At 23.2% G+C, this 23,631-nt stretch overlaps 7 protein-coding genes across 7 annotated transcripts; 4 read left to right on the top strand and 3 right to left on the bottom strand.

Moving 5' to 3' along the window:
* Positions 1-221: 221 nt before the first annotated feature.
* PVVCY_1201220 (zinc finger protein, putative) lies at positions 222-2,365 on the bottom strand (the record flags this gene model as incomplete). Its single annotated transcript, XM_008625134.2, has 4 exons — positions 222-1,627; positions 1,847-1,941; positions 2,075-2,141; positions 2,281-2,365. The coding sequence occupies 4 exons, from the start codon at positions 2,363-2,365 to the stop codon at positions 222-224; spliced, it is 1,653 nt and encodes a 550-aa protein (XP_008623356.2).
* Positions 2,366-4,228: 1,863 nt separating this feature from the next.
* On the top strand, positions 4,229-5,469 carry PVVCY_1201210 (autophagy-related protein 18, putative; the record flags this gene model as incomplete). The annotated part of the gene is made up of 2 exons (XM_008625133.1): positions 4,229-4,358; positions 4,457-5,469. 2 exons carry the CDS (start codon positions 4,229-4,231, stop codon positions 5,467-5,469), a joined length of 1,143 nt encoding a protein of 380 aa, XP_008623355.1.
* Positions 5,470-6,380: 911 nt separating this feature from the next.
* On the bottom strand, positions 6,381-8,615 carry PVVCY_1201200 (conserved Plasmodium protein, unknown function; the record flags this gene model as incomplete). The annotated part of the gene is made up of 1 exon (XM_008625132.1): positions 6,381-8,615. One exon carries the CDS (start codon positions 8,613-8,615, stop codon positions 6,381-6,383), a length of 2,235 nt encoding a protein of 744 aa, XP_008623354.1.
* Positions 8,616-9,440: 825 nt separating this feature from the next.
* On the bottom strand, positions 9,441-13,457 carry PVVCY_1201190 (NLI interacting factor-like phosphatase, putative; the record flags this gene model as incomplete). The annotated part of the gene is made up of 3 exons (XM_008625131.1): positions 9,441-9,540; positions 9,662-9,863; positions 10,028-13,457. The coding sequence occupies 3 exons, from the start codon at positions 13,455-13,457 to the stop codon at positions 9,441-9,443; spliced, it is 3,732 nt and encodes a 1,243-aa protein (XP_008623353.1).
* Positions 13,458-15,126: 1,669 nt separating this feature from the next.
* PVVCY_1201180 (GMP synthase [glutamine-hydrolyzing], putative) lies at positions 15,127-16,761 on the top strand (the record flags this gene model as incomplete). The annotated part of the gene is made up of 1 exon (XM_008625130.1): positions 15,127-16,761. The coding sequence occupies one exon, from the start codon at positions 15,127-15,129 to the stop codon at positions 16,759-16,761; it is 1,635 nt and encodes a 544-aa protein (XP_008623352.1).
* A 1,793-nt stretch (positions 16,762-18,554) lies between these two features.
* PVVCY_1201170 (phosphoglucomutase, putative) lies at positions 18,555-20,336 on the top strand (the record flags this gene model as incomplete). The annotated part of the gene is made up of 1 exon (XM_008625129.1): positions 18,555-20,336. The coding sequence occupies one exon, from the start codon at positions 18,555-18,557 to the stop codon at positions 20,334-20,336; it is 1,782 nt and encodes a 593-aa protein (XP_008623351.1).
* Positions 20,337-21,918: 1,582 nt separating this feature from the next.
* Positions 21,919-23,068, top strand: PVVCY_1201160 (hypoxanthine-guanine phosphoribosyltransferase, putative; the record flags this gene model as incomplete). The annotated part of the gene is made up of 3 exons (XM_008625128.1): positions 21,919-21,935; positions 22,263-22,356; positions 22,484-23,068. 3 exons carry the CDS (start codon positions 21,919-21,921, stop codon positions 23,066-23,068), a joined length of 696 nt encoding a protein of 231 aa, XP_008623350.1.
* Between the last annotated feature and the right edge of the window lie 563 nt (positions 23,069-23,631).

The raw sequence follows: 23,631 nt of genomic DNA, 5'->3' as shown, positions 1-23,631 counted from the left end.
AATATATATTATGCTAAAATACATTTAAAAATTATGCCCTTTAAGCATACAACAATTGAAACCAAAAAGGTTATAAGTAAAATGATTGTTTAAAATAAATATATGCATTCATACTTTGAAAAAACAAATAAAACGATAAATACGATGATCATAATCATTTATTAATAATATACTAAACATAGTTGGTAAAAATTTAGGGGTTCTTAATTATTTATTCTTATTTAGTGTTTGAATAAATGATTGAAAATTCTACGCGATAAATTGATCAAAGTAGTGGTTACCAAAAAGGAAAATTTAAAAATCCCCTTAGTTGTAAGAAAGCTCATATATCCAAGTGAAAACATTATTGGCATTCCAATGCAGCACGAAAAATATAATAGAGTTAGAGATTTCTCTAATTCATCTTTAAGGTTTTTAATTGTATTAATAAAACATTTTTTATTACAAAGAAATATATCTTTATTATCAATATAAATGCTACTCAAATCAACATTATCAAATTGAAATAATTCTTTTATTATAATTAATGTATCTTTACTATTTTTTTCATTAAAATTGTATGTTTTTCTTAATGGTAGTATATCTAAACATTCTTCAGCACTTGTCTCTTCATTACCACTATCTTCTGAAGAGCAATATGAAATATCTTTTTCTAAGTGTCTATTTTTTTCGCGCATATGATATTCTCCACAGAGATATTTCTTTTCCCCTATCCGTTCTACATCACTATAATCCCTAATAAAATTATTATTGTCTATATAATTATGATCACCATCATTAAAACGGTTAATATCAGCGAATCTACGAATACCAATAGAATCACTAAAATTGGTTACTATCTCAATGTTACCTTCATCAATACCATTTGCTATATTCAATTCAAAATCCGCATTATTCCGTAAGAATGTTGTTATAGAAAAATTGTTAGCATTATTATTAATGGGGGGGTGAGTATTCCTGTTGGATGTAGATTGTGTATTTGGTATATTTGACTCCCCTTCAGGCAAATTCGGATAATTATTATTTGCATTTACATTATTTTCGACAACTATATTATGCTCACGATTATTTGTGTGATTGATATTGTTATCTCCATAATATGTATTATGATTACAGACATTTAAAGGAATGTTTCTGTTTATTGGGAGAGGCAAACGATTTTTATCATTAATAGAAAATAACTGGCGATCTAAATTAGATTGAAGTTTTTTAAAAATCTGAATTTTTCGAGATATATAACTATTACTAAGTATATTTTTATTTATACTGTAACTATAACTAAAAAAATTAAAATTTGTATTTAATAATAAGTTATAATAATATGAATAATATGTGTATGGGGATCTTATATTAAGTTCATATTTATCTTTTAATGATAATACAAAAACTATATTTTTATAATGAAACAGATTAGAACAACTTGAACAATTTATTAATCTGTGTTCACAAGTTTCTTCATGGATTTCTATTTTATCTTTTTCATTAAAATATTCACATCCTAATATATAATTTTTACATTTTTTGTATTTGCACACACTCAAATGTTTTTTATGATTTTTCATTCTTATTTTTTCATTACATAATGAGCATTTTATTCTTAATTGCCCATATTCTTTTTTTAATTTTCCTGATAAGAAATTTATTGAAAGAAAATAAAAATGGGTGATGAAGAGAGGTGAAGTATAAATAGGCAGTTAAGCCTTAAGGAATGATAAGTATGCATCAATAGGGGCGATATGCATTTATATAGCTGTGTATATATGGAAGTTATGTCTATATAGAAAATATGCATATTCCTCAGCCCTTATTCATATATTTTAATTAATATGTAGTGCTATTTCTTTACCTGATATTTTTTTCAATTCATCATATTTAATTACTTTTTTGCATATTGAACAAATTCTTCTATGAAGCAAAGAATAATACATACACTTGTAACAGCTATAAATAAGAGGGAAAACAAAAGAATGAATAGCTAGATTTATTTTGCAGAAGTGTGAAACATATAATATCCAGACACGGATAAATATAAAAGAATAGCATTTATGGGCGTATATATTTATGGGGATCTAACCATATGTGATTGCATGCAGTTGTTACAGGGGTGTCGCATAAATCTAAGCACACAGAGCAAATAAAGTCTGTAAAATAATAAAAATAACGGAATACAATTATGTTAAACCAATTAAGCGTATATAGCATGTAATATAATTTTAAGCGTGCGTATATTAGGTATCACAACATATTTATATGTATCCATTTTATTTTTTGGTATTTTACTTTCATATACATTTTTTGGGTCTAAGCAATTATTTAGTTGAAAGGATGAGCAAATATGAAAAAGCGGAAGCACGCTCATGCTCATTTTACTATATATTATTGTATGTTATCGTTATTTTATTTCAAGGGTTTTATATTATCGTATATTTTTATAATTTATTATAAAACAAAAAAAATGATACAATTAGTTTTTTATAGAAAAAATTATATTTGCCATAAAACGCTATATAATAAAATATATTATTATATATTTAATGGGAATAGCTGTTTATTGAAATTCCCTTCATAATCATATTTTGCAATTATAAAATATGTGTTTATTTCCTTTATAATTAATATGTTTCTACGCTCCTATATCCATATATTATCATATTATAGGTATAATGTAAAAAAACTCAAAAAATATATTTTTTTAAATAAATGAATGAATAGACAGTAGGAAAAAATACCCCCAAAATGGTGGTGGGGAAATTTATTCTTTTTAATTTTTTAACAAAACGAGATATTTAATTCTTAAGTATGCTTTTTTATTTTATAAATATCAATCTACATAAAAAATAATGCATATAAATCATATATATATATGTATTAATATATGTATTATACACATATAATAAGTTTGTATTTCTATTTGAATTGACAAAAAAATAAAAATAATAGCTATACCTAAAAGCGTATTAATTTTAATAATGTTGTATTTCTTAAAAATTTGGATAATTATAAATGTATATTTTTTTTCAAAAAAATTGTCAACATATTTTATGCCCATTTAAGGAATTTATTATTATTTTTTTTACGAATTATTTATTAAAAATATATGTCAGCAATATATTATTTATATATAATATAATAGTATATATGAGTGTATTTTATACGCATAATGAAATTGGATAATACGCTACAAAAAAAATAATGCATATGTTTTTTAATTATACTAAATATATTTATAATGCATTATATATAAATTTTACCTATATTAAAGAGTCAAAATTTTACCATGCGCTAATTTTATATTTTGTATTATTTGTGTAAACTAAAGTATTCGCACGACATTTCCCTTTTTTATATTCACTTAACCCGCCAAAATTTACTTTAGGTACGAGTTTATTTTCTACATTTTAAAATGCTTATATAATTAAAAAATAAAATAAATAGTATTTAAAAAAAATATATATTTATATATTAATTTATAAGATTTCATTATTTATGTCATTTTATATTTTTTAATTAATAATATATAATTATTTCCATTTATAATAATTTATATATTTTACTGTCAGTTTATTTCCTTATTTTATGATATTAATTTCAATATATATTATATATATTTTACATGGAAATTTCCTCATTTTTTTTTTCTTATTCTTACAAGTCCCAGTAAATATATAATATATTATAGTATTTTTTTATCATAATAGATATATATTAACATGAATAAGCATATATTTATTATAATTAATGTTTGTAATATATGATTTTTTAAGTATATGATTATTTTTCATGCAATATATGTAATTATATTTGTATAAAATATTAGCTGTTCTAAGAAATTATTTTGCCTAGAACTCCCACTTTAAACTTTTAAATAAATATATGGAATTGTAAATATATATAATTAGTTTTTGTTTCATCATTTAGCTTAGTAATTGAAGTATATTCTTTTAATTCTTTGTGAGTGGTTAATTTTTTATATGAGCATAAAATAATAATGACAGTATATAGTTTATATTAAAAAAAGGGAATATATATTTATGTGTATATATGCTTACATATACAAGTACATAATATATACATATGTGTATGTAGCAAATACTCACATATATATTTATATACATATGTAGGGAGCATTTAGCGATCTTGCTTTATAATAATAGAACTATTGTGATAATCCTCTATTTCTTTTTGCTTTTATGTAATTATTCCCAATTTATATACACAAAAAAATAAAATGGTATCATTAAGATTAGATAATAATAGATATATAGCTTTTAATCAAGATTATGGCTGTCTGTGTATGGCCAACGAAAAAGGATTTAAAATTTACAATACAAATCCTTTCACTCAAACATATAGTAGAGGTAATAGCACTATAAATGTAAAAACCAGTTTGTATGTATGCATGATATATGACGAAACCACACTAAAACATTGTTATTTTATTTTTTTATTATTTTAGATTTAACTGATCGGAATAAAAATGGATTATACATAGCAGAAATGCTTTATCGTTGTAATATTTTAGCAATAACCGGAAACAAAAATGATAGAAAAGGAAAATGGGCAAAAAATGTTTTAATAATATGGGATGATAGACAAATGAGAGAAATAGCAAAATTGACATTTTCATCAAACATTATTGGTGTGAGATTATTAAGAGAAATAATTGTGGTTATTTTAGAATATAAATTATGTATATACAGATTAAAAGATATAATATTATTAGAAACCCTAAATACAGCAAAAAATCCATCAGGATTATGCTGCTTATCAAACATTGATAAAAATATTATTATTGCATATTTGTCACCTATAAAAGGTCGAGTTAATATTCATATATTTGAAAAAAATGCTAGTGAGAATGTTCATGAAGAACTCCCTTATATAAATTTTAAAACAGATTTAAGTATATATGCTCATGATAATCCAATTGCATGTATAAATTTAAGTAATGATGGAAAACTATTGGTAACCGCTTCCACAAAAGGAACAATTATAAGATTATTTAACACATTCGATGGAAGTATATTAAACGAATTTAGAAGAGGTACTAAAACGGCTAAAATATTATCTTTAAATATCAGTAATGATAATAATTGGCTGTGTTTAACTTCAAATAGAAATACTGTACATGTATTTTCTATATATAAAAGAACCCGACCACCACGAAAAGTAGATATAATATCTAAAGGAAAAAATATATCATCACATGTTATGCTAAATTATGAAAAAGAACCAAAAAATAAAAAATCATCTATTAAATGTTTATTACCTTGTCATCCATACTTAAATAGTGATTGGAGCTTTTCATCATATAAAATCCCCGGGAAAAAAATATCATCAATTTGTGCATTTGTAAGCGACCAAAATTGTATTATTGTTATATGTTCAAATGGATTAATTTATAAATTGAGATTTAATGAACATATAGGAGGAGAGATGCTTAAGATATCTTCCCATAGCTTTGATTAAAAATTTATATGTTATCATTTAATAGAAGACCCGCATTCAATTTTTTATATAACTACTACTTCCGCAGGACCAATATAACTTGTAAATTTTTATAAGTTTATAAAATACATGCATATACATATTTTACGCATGTTTTGTCACCACATATATATCTATACTTGATAGACATATAATATTTTCGATTAGATATTTATTTGAATTTGCTCTTTCGGAGCACACGTTCACAACATATATTTGCATTTGTTGTGAAAGATAGCATAATTAATTAGTTTATTAATAAAGTTGGATATATGTGATATTTTATGGATAATATAAATATCTTTTTTTACATATGCAATACATAGGTATGTATACACACACATGTATGGTTTTTTATATATATAATAATTTTTTTGTTTCACTGTTTTTAAAGTACATATTATATTTATAAAGATACTGCATGGGATATTATTTGCTTTATTGCTTCCAATGTACGAAAAAAAAATTAGTTATACAAGCATGGATATATGCCTAATACATATCTAGGTTAATCATATTATGCTAAGAGTGTTTTTTTCTTATCTATATTTTTTGCATAATTTATTTGTGCATTTTATGTATTCATTAGTTGAAATTTTTAAATATATGTTGTAACGTGTCTTTGATGAATTTATGTGTTGTATTTTCACTTTTTTTTTTTCCTTTGGATTTTTAATGTTTATTATTATATATTTTTTTATGCCCACTATTAAACTTTATATTCATAAGTGGAAGTTTTAAACAGTTAATTAACGTTTTTGTTAAAAAAGTAATTTTAAAGTTACAAAGTTTATGTAAAAAGTGTATGCATATTTTAGCACATATATGTATACACACACAAAGTATATTAATAAAAGAAAAAAATGTATATATTATAACATTCGTTACCTCTTTTATTTTTCTGAAATAATGTTGATTAAACTTGAAGCATTTTGGTTATTAGGTGAATTAAGAGTAATTTTATCACAAAGTACTTCGGTATATATATTATTTATAATATCATCATTTAACGAAATTGATTTTAAATTTTGATATATTTTGAGCATGTCTTTAATATCATATTTATTCAGTAAAAATATAGAATAATGGTAAACTTTATAAAAAATATTTTTATAATAAATATAAAATTCTTCCAGTTGTTTGCTATCATAACTATAATTCAAAGAATTTTTATTTGTATTTATTAGTGATATTTTATTAACATTTATTTCGAATTCCTTCAATAGAAAATTGAAAACATAATCAGGGTTTATCAAATCGTTTATATTGTGATCTATTTTTGTATTATATGAACAGCTATGATTATTAATATTGTTATTTTGATCTATATTTTTATTAGCGTTTTCCTCTTGGTTTTTCAAATTGAAATTCATTTTCTCTAATCTACAATTATTATTCATTTCGTTTTCAAAAAATGCTTCCATTTTTTTTTGAGCATTAAGATCGGTACTAGTTCCATTGATGTTGTTTGTAAATTCATTTTCTTTTTCTGATATTATATTTAAGTTTTCAGAATATATTTGTGAAATATTAATTTTATTTTTAATTATTCTTTTTAAAAATGTATTGTATTTATTTAAATAATTAATATCTTGCATAGTATTTTCCTTAAATTTAAAAATATTATACATAATAAAAAAAATGATCATAATATGTTTATATCCAACTAAACAATAAATAATATTTACAACATCACAATTAATTCTTGAATTTATTAGACTAAGTATATAAATATTTACATACTCAATTAAATAATTATTAAAATGTGTATTCATAGACACACCTATAGTATATGGTATAATTAAAAATTCTTTCGAGTCAATTTTTGAAAATGTGTTTATAAATTTTTTTTTTTTTTTTCGTTGATTATTATTTGCATAATTATATTTTTTATTTTCTTCAAATGCATCATTATCTGATACAAGCTTGTGATTTGTCTTAATATTTTCTATTTCGTCAATAAGCTTATTTGATATTTTTTCTAATAAATTTATATCGAACTTTTTATATTTTCCTAGATAAAAGAATAACAATTTTAAATTATAAAAATCAAATAGGTTGGTGTTTTCGTTAAAATAATTTAGTACTTTATTTAGTATAAATGTAAACATATCATTTAACTTGTAAAAGCTGTTTATATATTCAATCAAGAATTCTTCTTCGCCTTCTTTTACACTTTTTTCATTTGAATGCATATATGACAAGTTTGAGGTTTCATTTTTTTTGTAATCTTCTTCTGTATGCTCATTATTTAAGCAACCACTGTTTTCTATAATGCCACATTTAATAGGGCTTTTTTTTTCAAGTATTTTTATTTGATCCGAATGCTGCCATTGTGTATTTAAGTCAATTAGTAGGCTATCAGATTGGGATGGCATTTCGTCTATTTGTTTTTCTTTTTTCTTATTTGAATGATTATTTGCCTTTATAATAGAATGTAATAAGATGTCTATATTTTCTGCTTGATCATATTTAGCTATATAATTGTATATATTCGTATATATTATATTTTTATAACTACTATTATCGAAACTTATATTATCCCCATTTTCCTTAACAAATCGTTGAACAACTTTGAGATTAAAGTATTCCTTGTTGTTATAAAGAATAGACTGTATATTTTTTTTACATATATTTTGAAAATGATATAAATATTGCGTAATATTTATTAGCTCCTTAAAATCACAGTTAACATATCCTTTTAAATTTGAAAAATCTATAGTATTATTTATTAATATACTAAATAGATTACAAATAATATCTATCTTTAAGTAATTTAATTTGTATAAACATTGATATATATCATGTATTAACGTTGATGTTAATACATTTTTATTCTTTTCAATTTCATTTAGTAAGTTATTAAAATAAATAATTTTATTCTTATCTATTGATACATCATTTGTTTCATAGTTATATTTATTTTTTTTTGTGAATTTAATTATATCCTGAACAAATGCGGGGATTTGATTATATTTTACATGTTTTTTATTAAATTTGTTACTATTATCGTTATTATTCTTACTCGTTTTTGATAAATTTATTTTTTCTTTTTTTAAATAAGATGGTAGTCTTTTGCTAACGATTAATAACGGGTCTACTTTCTTTCTTATCCCGCTTAGTCTCATGATGTTATTTATTTTTTGGAAAACCTAATAATATGAACATTTACATCTTTACGGGTTCATTTGCTTCATAATACTTATAAAAAATATGTGTATACTTTCTTTATGTAGATAAATGTAGCTCTTTCTTTTTATACCAGTTTTATAATTGAGCTATAAATATACACATAAGCTTGAGAACTTCTGACCATTTCACATTAGTATTATTTTACTTTTTTTATTTTGGCTATATTTTCCCCTACATTATATGTAGAAATATATAATCCATTGAAATATTCATGTTCTATATTTTTAATAAATAGTTTTGAAAAAATTTTTAAAACAGGATTTGTCGTGGTTCATTGTTTACTTAGCAAAGCAAGGAAAGAGAAAAAATAATTCAAATTATAAAAATTTTATAAATATTTAAAATAATAAAAATCAATAATTAACGAATTGATAAGCGTATAAATAAATATATGCGAAATAATAAATAAATTAATAAATAAAAATATATATATAGAGAGAGAGAAATAATTAATAAAAGGAAATTTATATCCTTCATACGTATATACTCATGTATGCACATACATAGGTATGTTTAATCCTTTAATTTCATTATAGAACAAAAAAAAAAAGAAAAAAAAATAAACATATATTTTTTACATAATTATTTACGAATATGTGGTGAAACACGTTGTAGAATATAAGAAAGGAAACTAATCCCTAATATATATATATTCTTATATATATACACACTATGGCCAAAATACATGTCGAAAATAATCAAAAATTTTGCATTAAATGGCTCAAAGGGCACGCAAATGTTATCTTAAAAATAAATCAAAATTATATTTTATAATTTTTTTCTTCATATTCAAGGACATCCCAGAAATTTCTGTATGGCTGTTTCCACGTGTTCATGTCATAATATTTTGCATCAGGAAATCTATCATAAAAAATAAATAATAGAAATGTATGAAAATATATATTATATGACAAAAGTTACATTATGTATAAGCTTGTATATATTCACATTAGTAAACAATTTTTTTTTTTGAAATAATTACTTCCAAGTATATAAGGCTCTTTCAATTAGCATTAAATTTGAGTATTTTGCTTTTTCTGCGCTTTCAGTTTTTAATGGATTATTTATTGTCAGCATATGACTGTAATTATTATTATTTATAAGCCCCCCAAGTTTAACAATGTTGTCTATATAATCGCTTCTTTGTATGTCATCAGGTAAATGAGATATGTTAAATGCACAATCTGAGGTGAGGAACAAAAAATATTGTTATGCATATATATATTAATTTTATGAAGATAAGGAGATAATGTTTATATATACAAGGGTGTATCCACTTTATGGCTTAACAAAAAATAAGGCATATGATAATATATAGTAAACATAAATATATGCAAATTGTGATTACTGTTTAAAATTTTTTTCCGGAATTCCCTTAATATGGTTCTAACTATTGGATATCGTAAAAAATAATTATATATTTTTGAGTCTTCATTTTTTTCATTTATTTTATTTGCTTTAAAGTCATCAAAAAGTTTATAAAACACATAATGTATTTCGTCTAGTATAGTTACTAAATAATATAATTGCTTATCATTATCCTGAAAATTATTTTCCTTTAAATTTTTTGGAATAAAAAAAGTTTCATAATATTCGTTGATATATTTCTCATTTCCGTCGTTATAGTTTAATTTGTTATTTAATATGTTTGCATCGCTTTCATTTGAATATTCCATATTAGTTTTTTTTTTCTTATTTACACTTTGAAATTCTATTAAATCATCCTCACAAGGTTTTCTACCTTTTCGTGATCTTTGAATTTGTTCTTCATCATTATTATTCATTTCTTGGATATATGATTCATCATATATTTTTTCTCCTTCAAACACATCATTACTATTGTTTATTTCTTCCGTTTTTGTTTTAAACGGGGACGGAATTTCTGATACCATGTAGTCGGTGATATTTTTTTCAAGGTCTTGTGGTTCCTTTTTAATTTGGTAATTGCTATTACAATCGCGCTCCTTAAAATAATTGTCTATAAATTGTGTTACGTAATTTTCATATTTTTTAAATGTTTTTTCAGATATAAATTTAAAAATCATTTCATCTTCTGGAGATATATATTTTAATTTTGGTTGTAAATAATTAGCTTGATTAATATTATTTGGCATATTTTGTTCACCATATAAAGGTGCATATTTCGGTGTATATATTTTTGATACATTATCATTTTTATTTATTTTTTTTTTTTTCATTTTTTTATTGAAGTCGTCATTTAGTATATCATCATTTAGAAAAAACATATCTTCATCATCATCCTCATCTAAATTCAAATCCAAATCATCATTTTTATCTTTACTATAAAATTGAACTAAATTATCAGTTAATATATCTTCTTCATTCGATAAATTTGTATTATTATTTAATGAGTCAGTGAATTCAGAATAATCTTCCATGTCAATATTATTTTCATTATTCGATTTATTTAAAAAGGAATTATTTTGATCTTGATTTATATAGAAAACTAAATTGTTATTTTGAATTTCAGGCATACTTGCATCTGCTGGAATACCTTCATCTGATGCTGTAAATAGGTCATTACTATTGTCGTTTATATTATTATTAGCATGTTCGATATTACTTGCATTTGTTTGAACACTTAAAATGGGTTCATTCGGATTTTCTATTTGGTCATCATATGTGGTATCAAGAGGATATGAATAATTAGCTAGTTCTTGATCATTTACCAAATTTATTTTATTGGAATTATGTGATTTTCTTTTTAAATTTGAATCATTTTCATTATCTGTTTCGAATTCCTTTTCCAAATCTATAAGCATGTCGTTAGAAAAATCGTCATCGTCTTCATCAAAGTTTAGACTTAGTGTGTTATCAACTCCGTTAAATACATTGCCTTTGTTTTCTTCGGAAAATTTTGCATTTTCTATAGTATTTTTAGTTTTTACTATATTCGAATTATTAACAAATAATGTATTATTCATATTTGCATGCGCCCCTCCTATTTGTATACCCATAGGAGGCAAATAAGGAATCGATAAATTTTGTGTATATATATTATTTATCATAAAGTTATTTAAATAATTTTTTTTGAATTCTTCATATTCATTGCATTTAAAATTAATAAATCGATAAATATCTGTTGAAAAGTTTAAATATGATTGAGCCATAGAAAAAAATTTTGTTAAAAAATATGTTTTTTTTTTTATATCTCCTAAAAATTGAATTTCAGGAAAATAGTTATATGCATGAACTTTAATGCAAGAATTTGTTTCTTTCCAAATATACTCACTATCATCAACACAGATTGACATACTACGATATGTTGGAAGAATTCGATTTAAATGTTTCATTCCATTTGTACAATCTTTTCTTGAAAATATTCTATTACCAAAAAATTTTTTCAATGGGTCTAATAAAAATAAGCATGATTTAGCATGTTCTATTGTTCCCATTGTATATAAATATATTTCATATTTTTGATTCATTTTTTGTAAAAATTCAATTACTCCTGGTCTTAATTTGTAATATATAGTATATAATCCTTTATCATATTTTACAGTTGTTTTTAACACTGATGATTCGAATTTTTTTATTTTTGTTTTTATGGCTTCATCATTTAAATCTTCATAATGTATATATTTTCCATTATATTTTAATAAATTTAATGTATTTACCTTAGCTAGAAAACTAAGATACTCTTCATAGTTCATTTTTATATCATGATAAGCATCATTCTCTAGTTTGTTTTTTTTTTTGTTTGCATTAAAAAAAAATGATAGCATTTCAGAATTTATTTCATCGTTTTGTATTCTCTGATTTATAATGTTATCAAATTGTTTATAACAATCTTTACCATCATTCAATGGAGTATCCTCTGATTTAACATTTATTTCTTCGTTTTCAAACTTATTATTATCACTAGGTTGGTTTTCATTTCCAAAATTATTACACATATGTGCAAACTCGTCATCATCAAAATCAGTCGTTATATTTATTATGTCTTTCTCAATATTAACAGAATGAATATAAAAAGAAGCTTGTAATAATGTATTGTCTAAATCTAAAACTAAACATAGTTTTTTATTATTTATAATATTTTGTACTCTTTCTTTTTCTAGATCAATAGCTTTATCTGTATTTATAAATAATTTTTTTTCATTTGTTATAAAGCCAGGTGATAAAAAATATTTGTCATTTTTATTTTTATTTATTTCTTCTTGCCCCATAAAACAATTTGCGCATAATCCTGAAAATATTATTTCATGCTTACATTCCTCATCATTAATTTCACATAATAATTCATTAGGGCTATCAATATATATATACTCATCTTTTTGGGGGTTTATATTCTTTTTTAAAATATTTATTCTACCGCTGTTATTAGATCGCAAGAATATATGATTACTCTCTTTAATCTCACGAGTATTTCTACTATTTAGTATAAAATTTATAGCATTATTTTGTTCGTCATTTAGTTTATTTTGGTTATTTACAATTTTCTGATCATTTATGTCATTTTTAGTATTTTCGCTACATACTTCATTTTCATTATTTAAATTGCCTATACTGTTAATACATTTATTTGCATTATTCTGTTCATATATATTGTGGTCATAATTATGTTGATTGATATTTTGTGAGTCATTGTTATTGTTTATTAATTCATCATTTTGAATATTTATATCTTCATTTTTAGTTTCAATAATAAAAGCAATTATTTGATTTGAACTAACCATAGAATTATCATCTACTGCCCATTTTAGCTTACAGGGTAGTGTTATATTTTTGGGTAGATACACTTTGTTTGTGTCCATTAATGTTACAATTAAAAAAATGGTAAAAAAAACAATTTACTAAAAAAAAATGAATTCAAATGATAATATATCTTCTAAAATATTTCATAGTTTATTTTTAATAACATGCTCAATGTGCTTATATAAAGGATTATTCTACAAGGATTTTCTTATATATATATATATATATTGTGAAAAAAAAAAGAAATAAAAATAAAATATTCAAATAACTAAAAATAGGAAATGGATATGCTAGGGCGGGGGAAATTTGAAGAAAAGTAGTTGGGAAATAAAATACGGAATTCAAAAACAAAGCATAAATCAATGAAAGGGAACACCAACGATCACTTTTCTTTATACAATATATTTATATATATGTTTATATATCATGCATATATGGATGCTCGCATGCATACACATACGCATTATGATTAATGGATAACATATAAAATTTAAAAAAACAAAGTTTTAGGTATCTCGAAGAAAATTCCCAAATATAATGGGTTGCTTGCCATTATTTTATGTTATCATTATTTTTCCAAATTTTGCTATTTTATTATTTGATGGTTATATTATTATATATGTATTATTTATACATTTTTTATGCATAAATTTATACATATCTAATTATAATTCCCCTTCACCTGTATTATTATATTGCTAATTTATTAATAAATATTTTGAATATTATGTAATTCAATTATTTTATTTTTGCTATCACTACAAAACAATTTATAATTGTGGTACTACAAATATATAAAGATGTTCCAAAAAAAAATTAAGCATACAAATTTACCTTTTTTGCGTGTTTTTTTTTTAAATATAATTATTTATAATTTTTTAAAATATGCCAAATATTACAATTTATATTATCAAACAAAAAAATGAAATAAATAGACTAAATATTCCCTTAACTAGATCTTATATTTCAGGAAAATACGTATTGGCGAATTTGAAGGTATATATACATGCATATTTATAAATGAATATGTGCATAAACAGCGGCAAAAATATTCCCCTCCTTTGGTAGTATTGGAATTGCTATAATTTTGTTCCTTATTATTTATTGATTAAGTTTATATTCGTAATTATTCGAAAAAATATATATTAATGACTATTTTTTTAATTTCCTCATATAAAAGTACAATGTTAGTCTCTTAAAATCGGTTAAAATAATTAAAATAATTTAAAAAATTTAAATCTTGCTTTAATTAAATACCTTTATATGATAAAAAATATAAAGATTATAATTAAAATATACTCTTTTGGCATTTCGTTTTTTCAATTTTTTTCACTTATCATTTGTAATAATTTTAAATAAATTAAGTACTTGCTTAATGTTATAAAAAATTGTAGATATTAATGTACAGTTTTGGATATGCAATTAGTGTCTATATGGCAAGCCATACTCAGCATATATATATATGGGCATGAGTGTATTTAAAAAGTTTATAGAATAATTTATTATTATAATAGTGATTGTTAAACGAATATAAAATAACAAAGTAAAAGAATAATCAAAAAAATTAATAAGTTAGCCAAAAACTAGTTAAGTTATAATAATCATATTGTGATATGTATGTAATAAAACAATTGTAAATATAATTAAAACATAAATATAAAATACACATATCCATATATATACAAAAGTAAAATTTGTTCCCCTTATTTTTATACTTAGTATATCAAAATGGAAGGAAACAACTATGATATGATATTAGTTTTAAACTTTGGATCTCAATATTTTCATTTAATTGTCAAGCGATTGAATAATATAAAAATATACAGTGAAACAAAAGATTATAATGTTGATTTAAAAGATATTCAGAATTTAAATATAAAGGGAGTTATATTTTCAGGAAGCCCACATTCCGTTAATGCAAAAAATGGACCTCATGTAAAAAAAGAAGTATTAAATTATTTTATAGAAAATAAGATTCCTATATTTGGTATATGTTATGGTATGCAAGAAATAGCTTTCCACATGAACGGAAAAGTTGGTAAATCAAAAAATTCTGAACATGGAAGTACTGATGTAACATTCATATCACATGACTATACAGGCAATGCATTATATAAGAATTATAAATTATTAGAAAAGGATACTAATTGCATATTATTTGATGATATAAAAGATACGAGCAAAATGAATGTATGGATGAATCATACAGAAGAGGTAACTGAAATTCCTGAAAATTATTATTTAATAAACTCAAGTGAAAATTGTTTTATTTGTGGAATTTATAATAAAGAAGATAACATATATGGTGTTCAATTCCATCCAGAAGTATATGAAACATTAGACGGAGATCAAATGTTTTATAATTTTGCATATAAAATATGTAAATGCACTAAAACATTTGATCCTATAAAATATCATGAAATCGAATTTGATAACATCAAAAAACATGCACAGGATCATTATGTAATTGCTGCTATGTCAGGAGGTATCGATAGTACTGTTGCTGCTGCAATGACACATAAAATATTTAAAGACAGGTTTTTTGGAATATTTATAGATAATGGTTTATTACGAAAAAATGAAGGAGAAAAAGTTTATACATTTATAAAAAGTACATTTCCTGACATGAATATAACAAAAATTGACGCCTCTGAAAATTTCTTAAATCAATTAAAAGGTGTTACAGACCCAGAGCAAAAAAGAAAAATCATCGGAAAATTATTCATAGAAGAATTTGAAAAAGCAGTATATAGTATGGATATAGATATTGAAAAAACATATTTATTACAAGGAACACTATATCCTGATATTATAGAAAGTAAATGCTCGAAAAATTTATCCGATACTATTAAAACCCATCATAATGTAGGAGGGTTACCAAAAAATTTAAAATTCAAATTATTTGAACCATTTAAATTTTTATTTAAAGATGATGTTAAAAAATTATCACAAGAATTAAACTTACCAAAAGAATTAACAAATAGACACCCATTCCCAGGACCTGGTTTAGCAATAAGAGTTATTGGAGAAATTGATAAACATAAATTAGACATTTTAAGAGAAGTAGATGATATATTTATTAATTCTTTAAAAGAATTTAATCTATATGATGATATAGGGCAAGCATTTGCCGTCATATTTTCATCAAAATCGGTAGGAGTAAGAGGAGATGCACGATCCTATGATCATATATGTGCACTAAGGGCCGTAAAAACAACATCATATATGACAGCAAGTTATTATAAAATTCCACATGACATTTTAGAAAAAATAACTACTCGTATATTGAGTAACGTCAAGGGAGTTAACAGAATACTTTATGATATCTCTTCTAAACCCCCATCCACAATAGAATTTGAATAAAAAAATAAAGAAAAAAAATATAAGCAAAAAAATAAGAAATAGAATAATTGCCTATTAGTTGTTATTTTTTTCGATAAATATGTTAATATATAATCTTTTTATTTTATGCTTTAAAAATTTTAATATTTTATATTCATTTATTATTTTTTTTCTGGAAAATAACATATTCTACTGATGTAATACATAACAATGGATATACATGTCATACGAATGTAAATATAAAATTGTATGTTACATATATCTAAAGTTATATATTTTATTTATTAACTGTTATTATAACAAAACATAAGAATATGGGAAAATAATTAAATGGTATATTAAACCGTTCTATTAATTGATATAATTAATATACCCATAAGTTTAATGGGCCTATAAAAAGCAAGACGATTAATTATTTTTATTTATACAAACAAAATGGTAAACCGAATTAAATTAGAATAAAATGTATATAAAAAATATTTTACACATTTATTTACAATAATGTCTCCGTAAGATATTTGAATAACAACCTTTTAATAGTTTAACTTCAACATTTTAATTGGAATTATTTTAATTTTTAAATTATTCACATTTCTTTAGTCGGATTGTTTTGTATAAATACTAATTATATTACATAATAGTTCACGATGCATGCCAAATTTATCGTTATAGCGTTATACCATTTAATTAAATGCGGAACATTTGGAAGTTCATTATAATTTATAAAAAAGACTATAAGGGTCAACATGCCCTTTATCATATTATTCTCGAAATTTTTAATTGGCGCACATACAGACATATTTATTAATAGTTATATAAGTGCTATATCATTTTTTTATATTAGCATTCAAAATCCTATAATATAGTTATAATATTTTTTAAATATGGGACACTAAAAATAGCATGCCTATAGAGGACTCACGAGATCAACACATATGTATATGTACTTTTATGTAATTAAATATGAAAGAAAAAAAAACGGAAAGAAATTATTTATGGTGCTATAATTATATATTTTTACTATATTTACTGTGTACTTAATTTGGAATGAATTATTTATTTTGAGAAGTTTATGGGCAATCAAACTGTACTATTATATGTACAAATATTTTCCACCATAATATTGTAATTCTGTACACTAATGGAATTATTATCTATTATTTTATACACATATAATATGCACATGTGTTTATATAGTATAAAATATATGTAAAAATACTATATCGTCCGTGTCTTGCTATGTTATTTATATAATTATGTAGTTTTGATTTATTTAGGCTCACCGTTATTTTTTTATTTAAATTCAAATTTTTTTTAGTTTTCCAAATTTTATTTATCTACACTCATATATTCGCTACCTGACATACTTTATTTTATTATTTCTCGTTTTTTTATAATTACATATATTTTCTACACAAATATCTTTACTTTAGAAACAACTGCATTTAATAATTCTATCTTTTTCCATTTTATATTATTTTTTACTTTTATTTTACTTAATTTTTCGCATAATTAATATACAAAACGTAATATTATCGTGCGCTTACATATTATTATGTACACAATTTGAGTACAACTCGTAATTTTAATTAAATATAGGGCGCCTTCCTTTTTTAATTTTTTCGGGATATTTTCGGATATTTGACGTGCTTTTAATTTTGATAATTTTTATTCGTCTGTAATATCATAAATAATTAAAATTAGAATAAATAAACGGCATTATTTATAGCAAAAACAATTCGCTCATAACTATATTATATATAGCTAGCTAAATAAGAACCTATATTTATACCGTTATAACAAAACCGCACAAAATGAATAAGATAAAAAGTCCAGAATTACTCAAGAGTATTGAGTTGTGGAACTTATTTTCGAAACCAAAGTATTTGTCCGATCAAACCAAGGAAGCAATAAATAATTGCAATGAGGAGGAGTTAAGCAAATTATTTCTAAAAAGGCTGAATTTTGGAACCGCTGGTTTAAGAGGAAAAATGGGCGTCGGGTTCAATGCAATGAATGTAGTTACAATAATTCAAACAACCCAAGGTTTATGTGCATATTTAATAAATAAATATGGAATAAATATATGTAAAAATCGAGGAATAATATTTGGCTTTGATGGAAGGCATAATTCAGAATCTTTTGCTCATGTTGCAGCAGCTGTATGTTTATCAAAAGGATTTCGTGTATATTTATTTAGCCAAACAGTTGCTACCCCTATTTTATGTTATTCAAGTTTTAAAAAAAAATGCTTATGCGGAGTTATGGTAACAGCTTCTCATAACCCTAAGATAGATAATGGATATAAATTATATGCTGAAAATGGGGCACAGATAATTCCACCAGTTGATAAAAATGTATCTGATTGTATATTAGATAATTTAAAGCCATGGAAGGACATATATGAATATTTAAATGACGATTTTTATTTAAAAGATACATCACTAGTTGAAGATATATATCATGAGATGTTTGATTCGTTTACATCTGATTTAAAAAAGGAATTTACTTTTAGCTATCGTAGAAATTCGCGTACAAAGTTAGTTATTGTTTATTCACCTATGCATGGTGTAGGCAGAAAATTTATTCAAGGAATCATGCAAATCGTTGGATATAATAATTTATTGACTGTACCTCAGCAAGCGTTACCAGATCCGGAATTTTCAACTGTTACTTTTCCAAACCCAGAAGAAAAAGGCGCATTAGATTTATCAATGAAACTAGCTGATTCAGTTAATAGTCCATTAGTAGTTGCCAATGATCCAGATGCAGATAGATTTGCTTGCGCCGAAAAATATAACAATAAATGGAGAATATTTTCAGGTGATGAATTAGGAATAATATTTGCATATTTTATTATGAAAGAGTATGAGAAAAAAAATATAGATAAATCAAAACATGTCTTTTTATGTACTATTGTTTGCTCGAGGATGTTAAAAATGTTATGCCAAAAATATGGATATATGTATGATGAAACCTTAACAGGTTTTAAATGGTTAATTAATAAAGCTATAGAATATAATGACAAAAATTATAATACATTATATTGTTATGAAGAAGCTCTAGGGCACGCATTGTCAAAGCATATTAGAGATAAGTGCGGTATATCTGCTTTAGCTTATTGGGTAGAAACAGCTATATATTTATATGAAAATAAATTAACATTTCATCAATGTTTAGAAAATATTAGAAAAGAAATAGGATATTTTGTAAGCAATAATGGATATTACACTATTCTTGATTTAAATGATGTTGTTAAAATATTTGATGAATTTAGATCTAAAGGAAATTATAAAAAGCAGCTAGCTTCTTATAAAATTTCTCATATTAGGGACCTAACTACAGGCTATGATTCACAGACACCTGATAAAAAATCATTAATCGCACCAACACCCGATTCACAAAATATTACACTTTACTTTGAAAACACAGCTATAGTTACTATAAGAGCAAGTGGAACAGAACCCAAAATAAAATGGTATGGTGAAATATCTAGAGCAACTTATGACCAAGCAAAGAATGACATAGACAAATTAATAGATGCAGTTATGCCAGTGTTTATGCAACCAGATAAATACAAAGTTAAAAGATGTTAGGTTTTCAGAATGTATCGAATTGTTACTAGTGTGATACTTAAAAATTATGTACATATATATAGCTCATAAAACAAATTAAAAATCTTATAACTTTCAAATTCAAGAAAGTAGATAAGAAATATGAAATTAGAAAATCAAAACAATATACCCATCTATGTATGTCCACAAATGTGTATTAATAATTATTCTTGTCTCAACATTTATATATTGTATAAAGTTATTTTCACAATCAATCTGCATATAATGTTAATTTACACACCTTTTATTATTTGATTTATTTTACACCATCTTAATATATGTATGTAAGATTATATAAGAATTCGAAAGATTTAATTAAGTTTAACATATATATTTTCTCCATAAAACTCTTTTACTCATTTTTTGGTTCTTTTGTTGCATCGTTAGAAATGCTAGTAATATTATTAGTTGTCACTCCATATACATGCTTATATGCCCTTATCGTAATAATTTATATACATATTTCTTTCCCCCATCCAATAATATAAAAATTATAATTTGTATCGTTTTTATCTTATAAACGTAAATACAAAGAAAAAAATTATAGCTTTTATTGAACTTAGCTTTATATTTTTTCAATATCATTAGATGTGATAATGTAGTATGGAATTCTAATAAGAATGTTGTAAAGTGAATCATAAGTATATTATGTATGTAGGGAATTGATAATGAAGAAGAGCATCACACAAAATACATATATTATATGTGCAGTTAAGGATACATAAAGTATTTAATAAAATATCTAAACACATATAATATTATTAGTGGTGCACAGTCTTATTGCACTTCTACTAAAGTTGCATGCGTTTTTATTTTAATATTTGGAAATAAAAATTTTTATTATATTGTAAAATTCTACAACATCAGTTTTCTTATTTTATATATGAAAAGTGAAAAAGGTGAATTTTATAAATAGTATTTTTTTACAAAAAAAAAAGAGAAATGTGTTCGAGATTATGTGAAAGGCTATACCATGATTATCGTTTTTCTTATTCTCGAAAAAAAAAATAGATAACGATTTTTTATATATTGCTTTTTTGATACAAATTAAAAATAATTTCCTACATATATATGTTGCATGCACCCCAATCGATACTAATAATATACTTATTTTTTCCGTTTTTTACCGAATTTTTTAGTAAATTTTATAAAATTAAATTCAATGTTTTTATTTTTATAGTATCCGTTTTAAATTATAATTAATTATTTATAGTTTTATTCCTTTTTAAAGGATTACGACGCTTCTATAACACATTTTAAGCGCATGCATATTGACTTTTCTCGTAAAAAATACCGAGAAATTTAATTTATCACCCCTTTTAATAAGCATTATAAAATGCATAATGCATTGAATTCGAATCAATTTTTTAAAAATTAATTAAAAATAATTAAATGTTTATACATTTATTATAATTTTTTTTTTAAATATTATTATTTTTTTTACAAAAAAACTTTATATCTTCTATAAAGCTTATTATAAAATATATACTTATATACTTAAGTATTAATATATACTGCTTATTTAGCATTCCCTATCTTACTAAAAACAAAAATTTATATCAAAATGAAAATCCCAAACAAGTAATAAATAAATTAAAATTTAAATATTATATTAATATATGGTTTATATTCATTTTCTATATATACCGTTGTATTGGTTAACTTTTTTTTAATATGCATACTTCATCATTGTGTAGAAAAGTCGTTCCGAAAAATATTTTATAATATATATATGTATTTACAATAAATACTTGAATAAAATTGTGCACACATCTTATATATAATTCATGTAATTATCATGTTGTTCCGATTTAAGTTAACCATTTATTTATAATGATTATATTATTTATATAACGAATAAAATACTATTTATTATTTCATATACACATATTTATTTCTTATATATAGTCCTGGTGCCGGAGAACTTGGCTATGAGCCTGTTGTAATAAAGGATGATGATGGATATGAATTTGATTCCTTTATAACCCCCGATCATTATAAAGTAAAACCAAAACAAAAGTGAATCAGTCTCATAATAAAAATTAAAAGAATATTCATATGCATTTTTCTTTGTTTTACAATAGCACCTTTAAATCTTTCATTTTTATTCATTTTTTTTATCTATATAGAAATACCTTCAAAGAATTTTGATACCACAAGGATTAATAAAAAGCAGAGTTGAAAGATTGGCTTTTGATATTAGTAGAACATATAATGGTGAAGAATTCCATCTTGTTTGCTTATTAAAAGGATCAAGGTCCTTTTTCACATCTTTGTTGAAATATTTAGATAGAATACATAACTACTATATGGGTGATGTATCAACTAACTCATACAGAGAACACTATGTACGTGTAAAATCATATTGCAATACTCAATCAACTGGTAGATTGGAAATAGTTAGTGAAGATTTATCTTGTTTAAAGGGTAAAAATGTTTTAATTGTTGAAGATATAATTGATACTGGTAACACCTTATCAAAATTTTGTGAATATTTAAAAAAATTCGAACCAAAAACAATAGCAGTTTCAGCTTTATATCTTAAAAGAACCCCATTATGGAATGGATTTAAAGCCGATTTTACTGGATTTTCAGTACCTAATTTTTTCCTTGTCGGCTGTGGATTAGATTATAATGAAAATTTTAGAGACCTTAACCACGTTTGCATAATTGCTGATGATGGAATAAAGGCATTCATGCAACCATCATCTTAAAAGAATACTTTTAAACTAATTAAAATATTTTAATATGAGGGCGATAAATATATTACTAATATTTTCCGCTTCAATTTGGCTAAACAGTGCTTTGTGCGTATATTTACATATATAGGTGTAGAGCAAAGAAAAGATAAATGCATATTTGTGTATTCATTGCCTATATGTGTGGTTTAATCCATCTATACACACATATATATATTAGTGTAAGAACTAATTAAAGTGTGTTTGAAAGTTAATAACTACACAATTCCGAAACATGACTCATTTTATTAAGTGAAAGAATTGTGTTTTGTGCTATTTGAATATAACAATATTTTTTGTTTATTCAATTTGAATTATTTTTTAAAGTGTTATTTTATAAATATATTCGTTTCATGTATATATCTGTTTATTTTAGATCGGTATATATATATGTATGTGTGTATATTAATATACGCAAAAAACGACATATAAAACTTTTATTTATTACAAATATAAAAGTAAAACTATGCTTAAAGAATTTAGGCTACTGAATTATTTATCTAATTAATTTAAAGGTTGTCAATACATAAGATCACAAT

This window comes from Plasmodium vinckei (genome assembly GCF_900681995.1).
Source record: "Plasmodium vinckei vinckei genome assembly, chromosome: PVVCY_12".
NCBI classification, from domain to species: domain Eukaryota; phylum Apicomplexa; class Aconoidasida; order Haemosporida; family Plasmodiidae; genus Plasmodium; species Plasmodium vinckei.
This window is presented reverse-complemented; position numbering and strand designations above follow the sequence as displayed.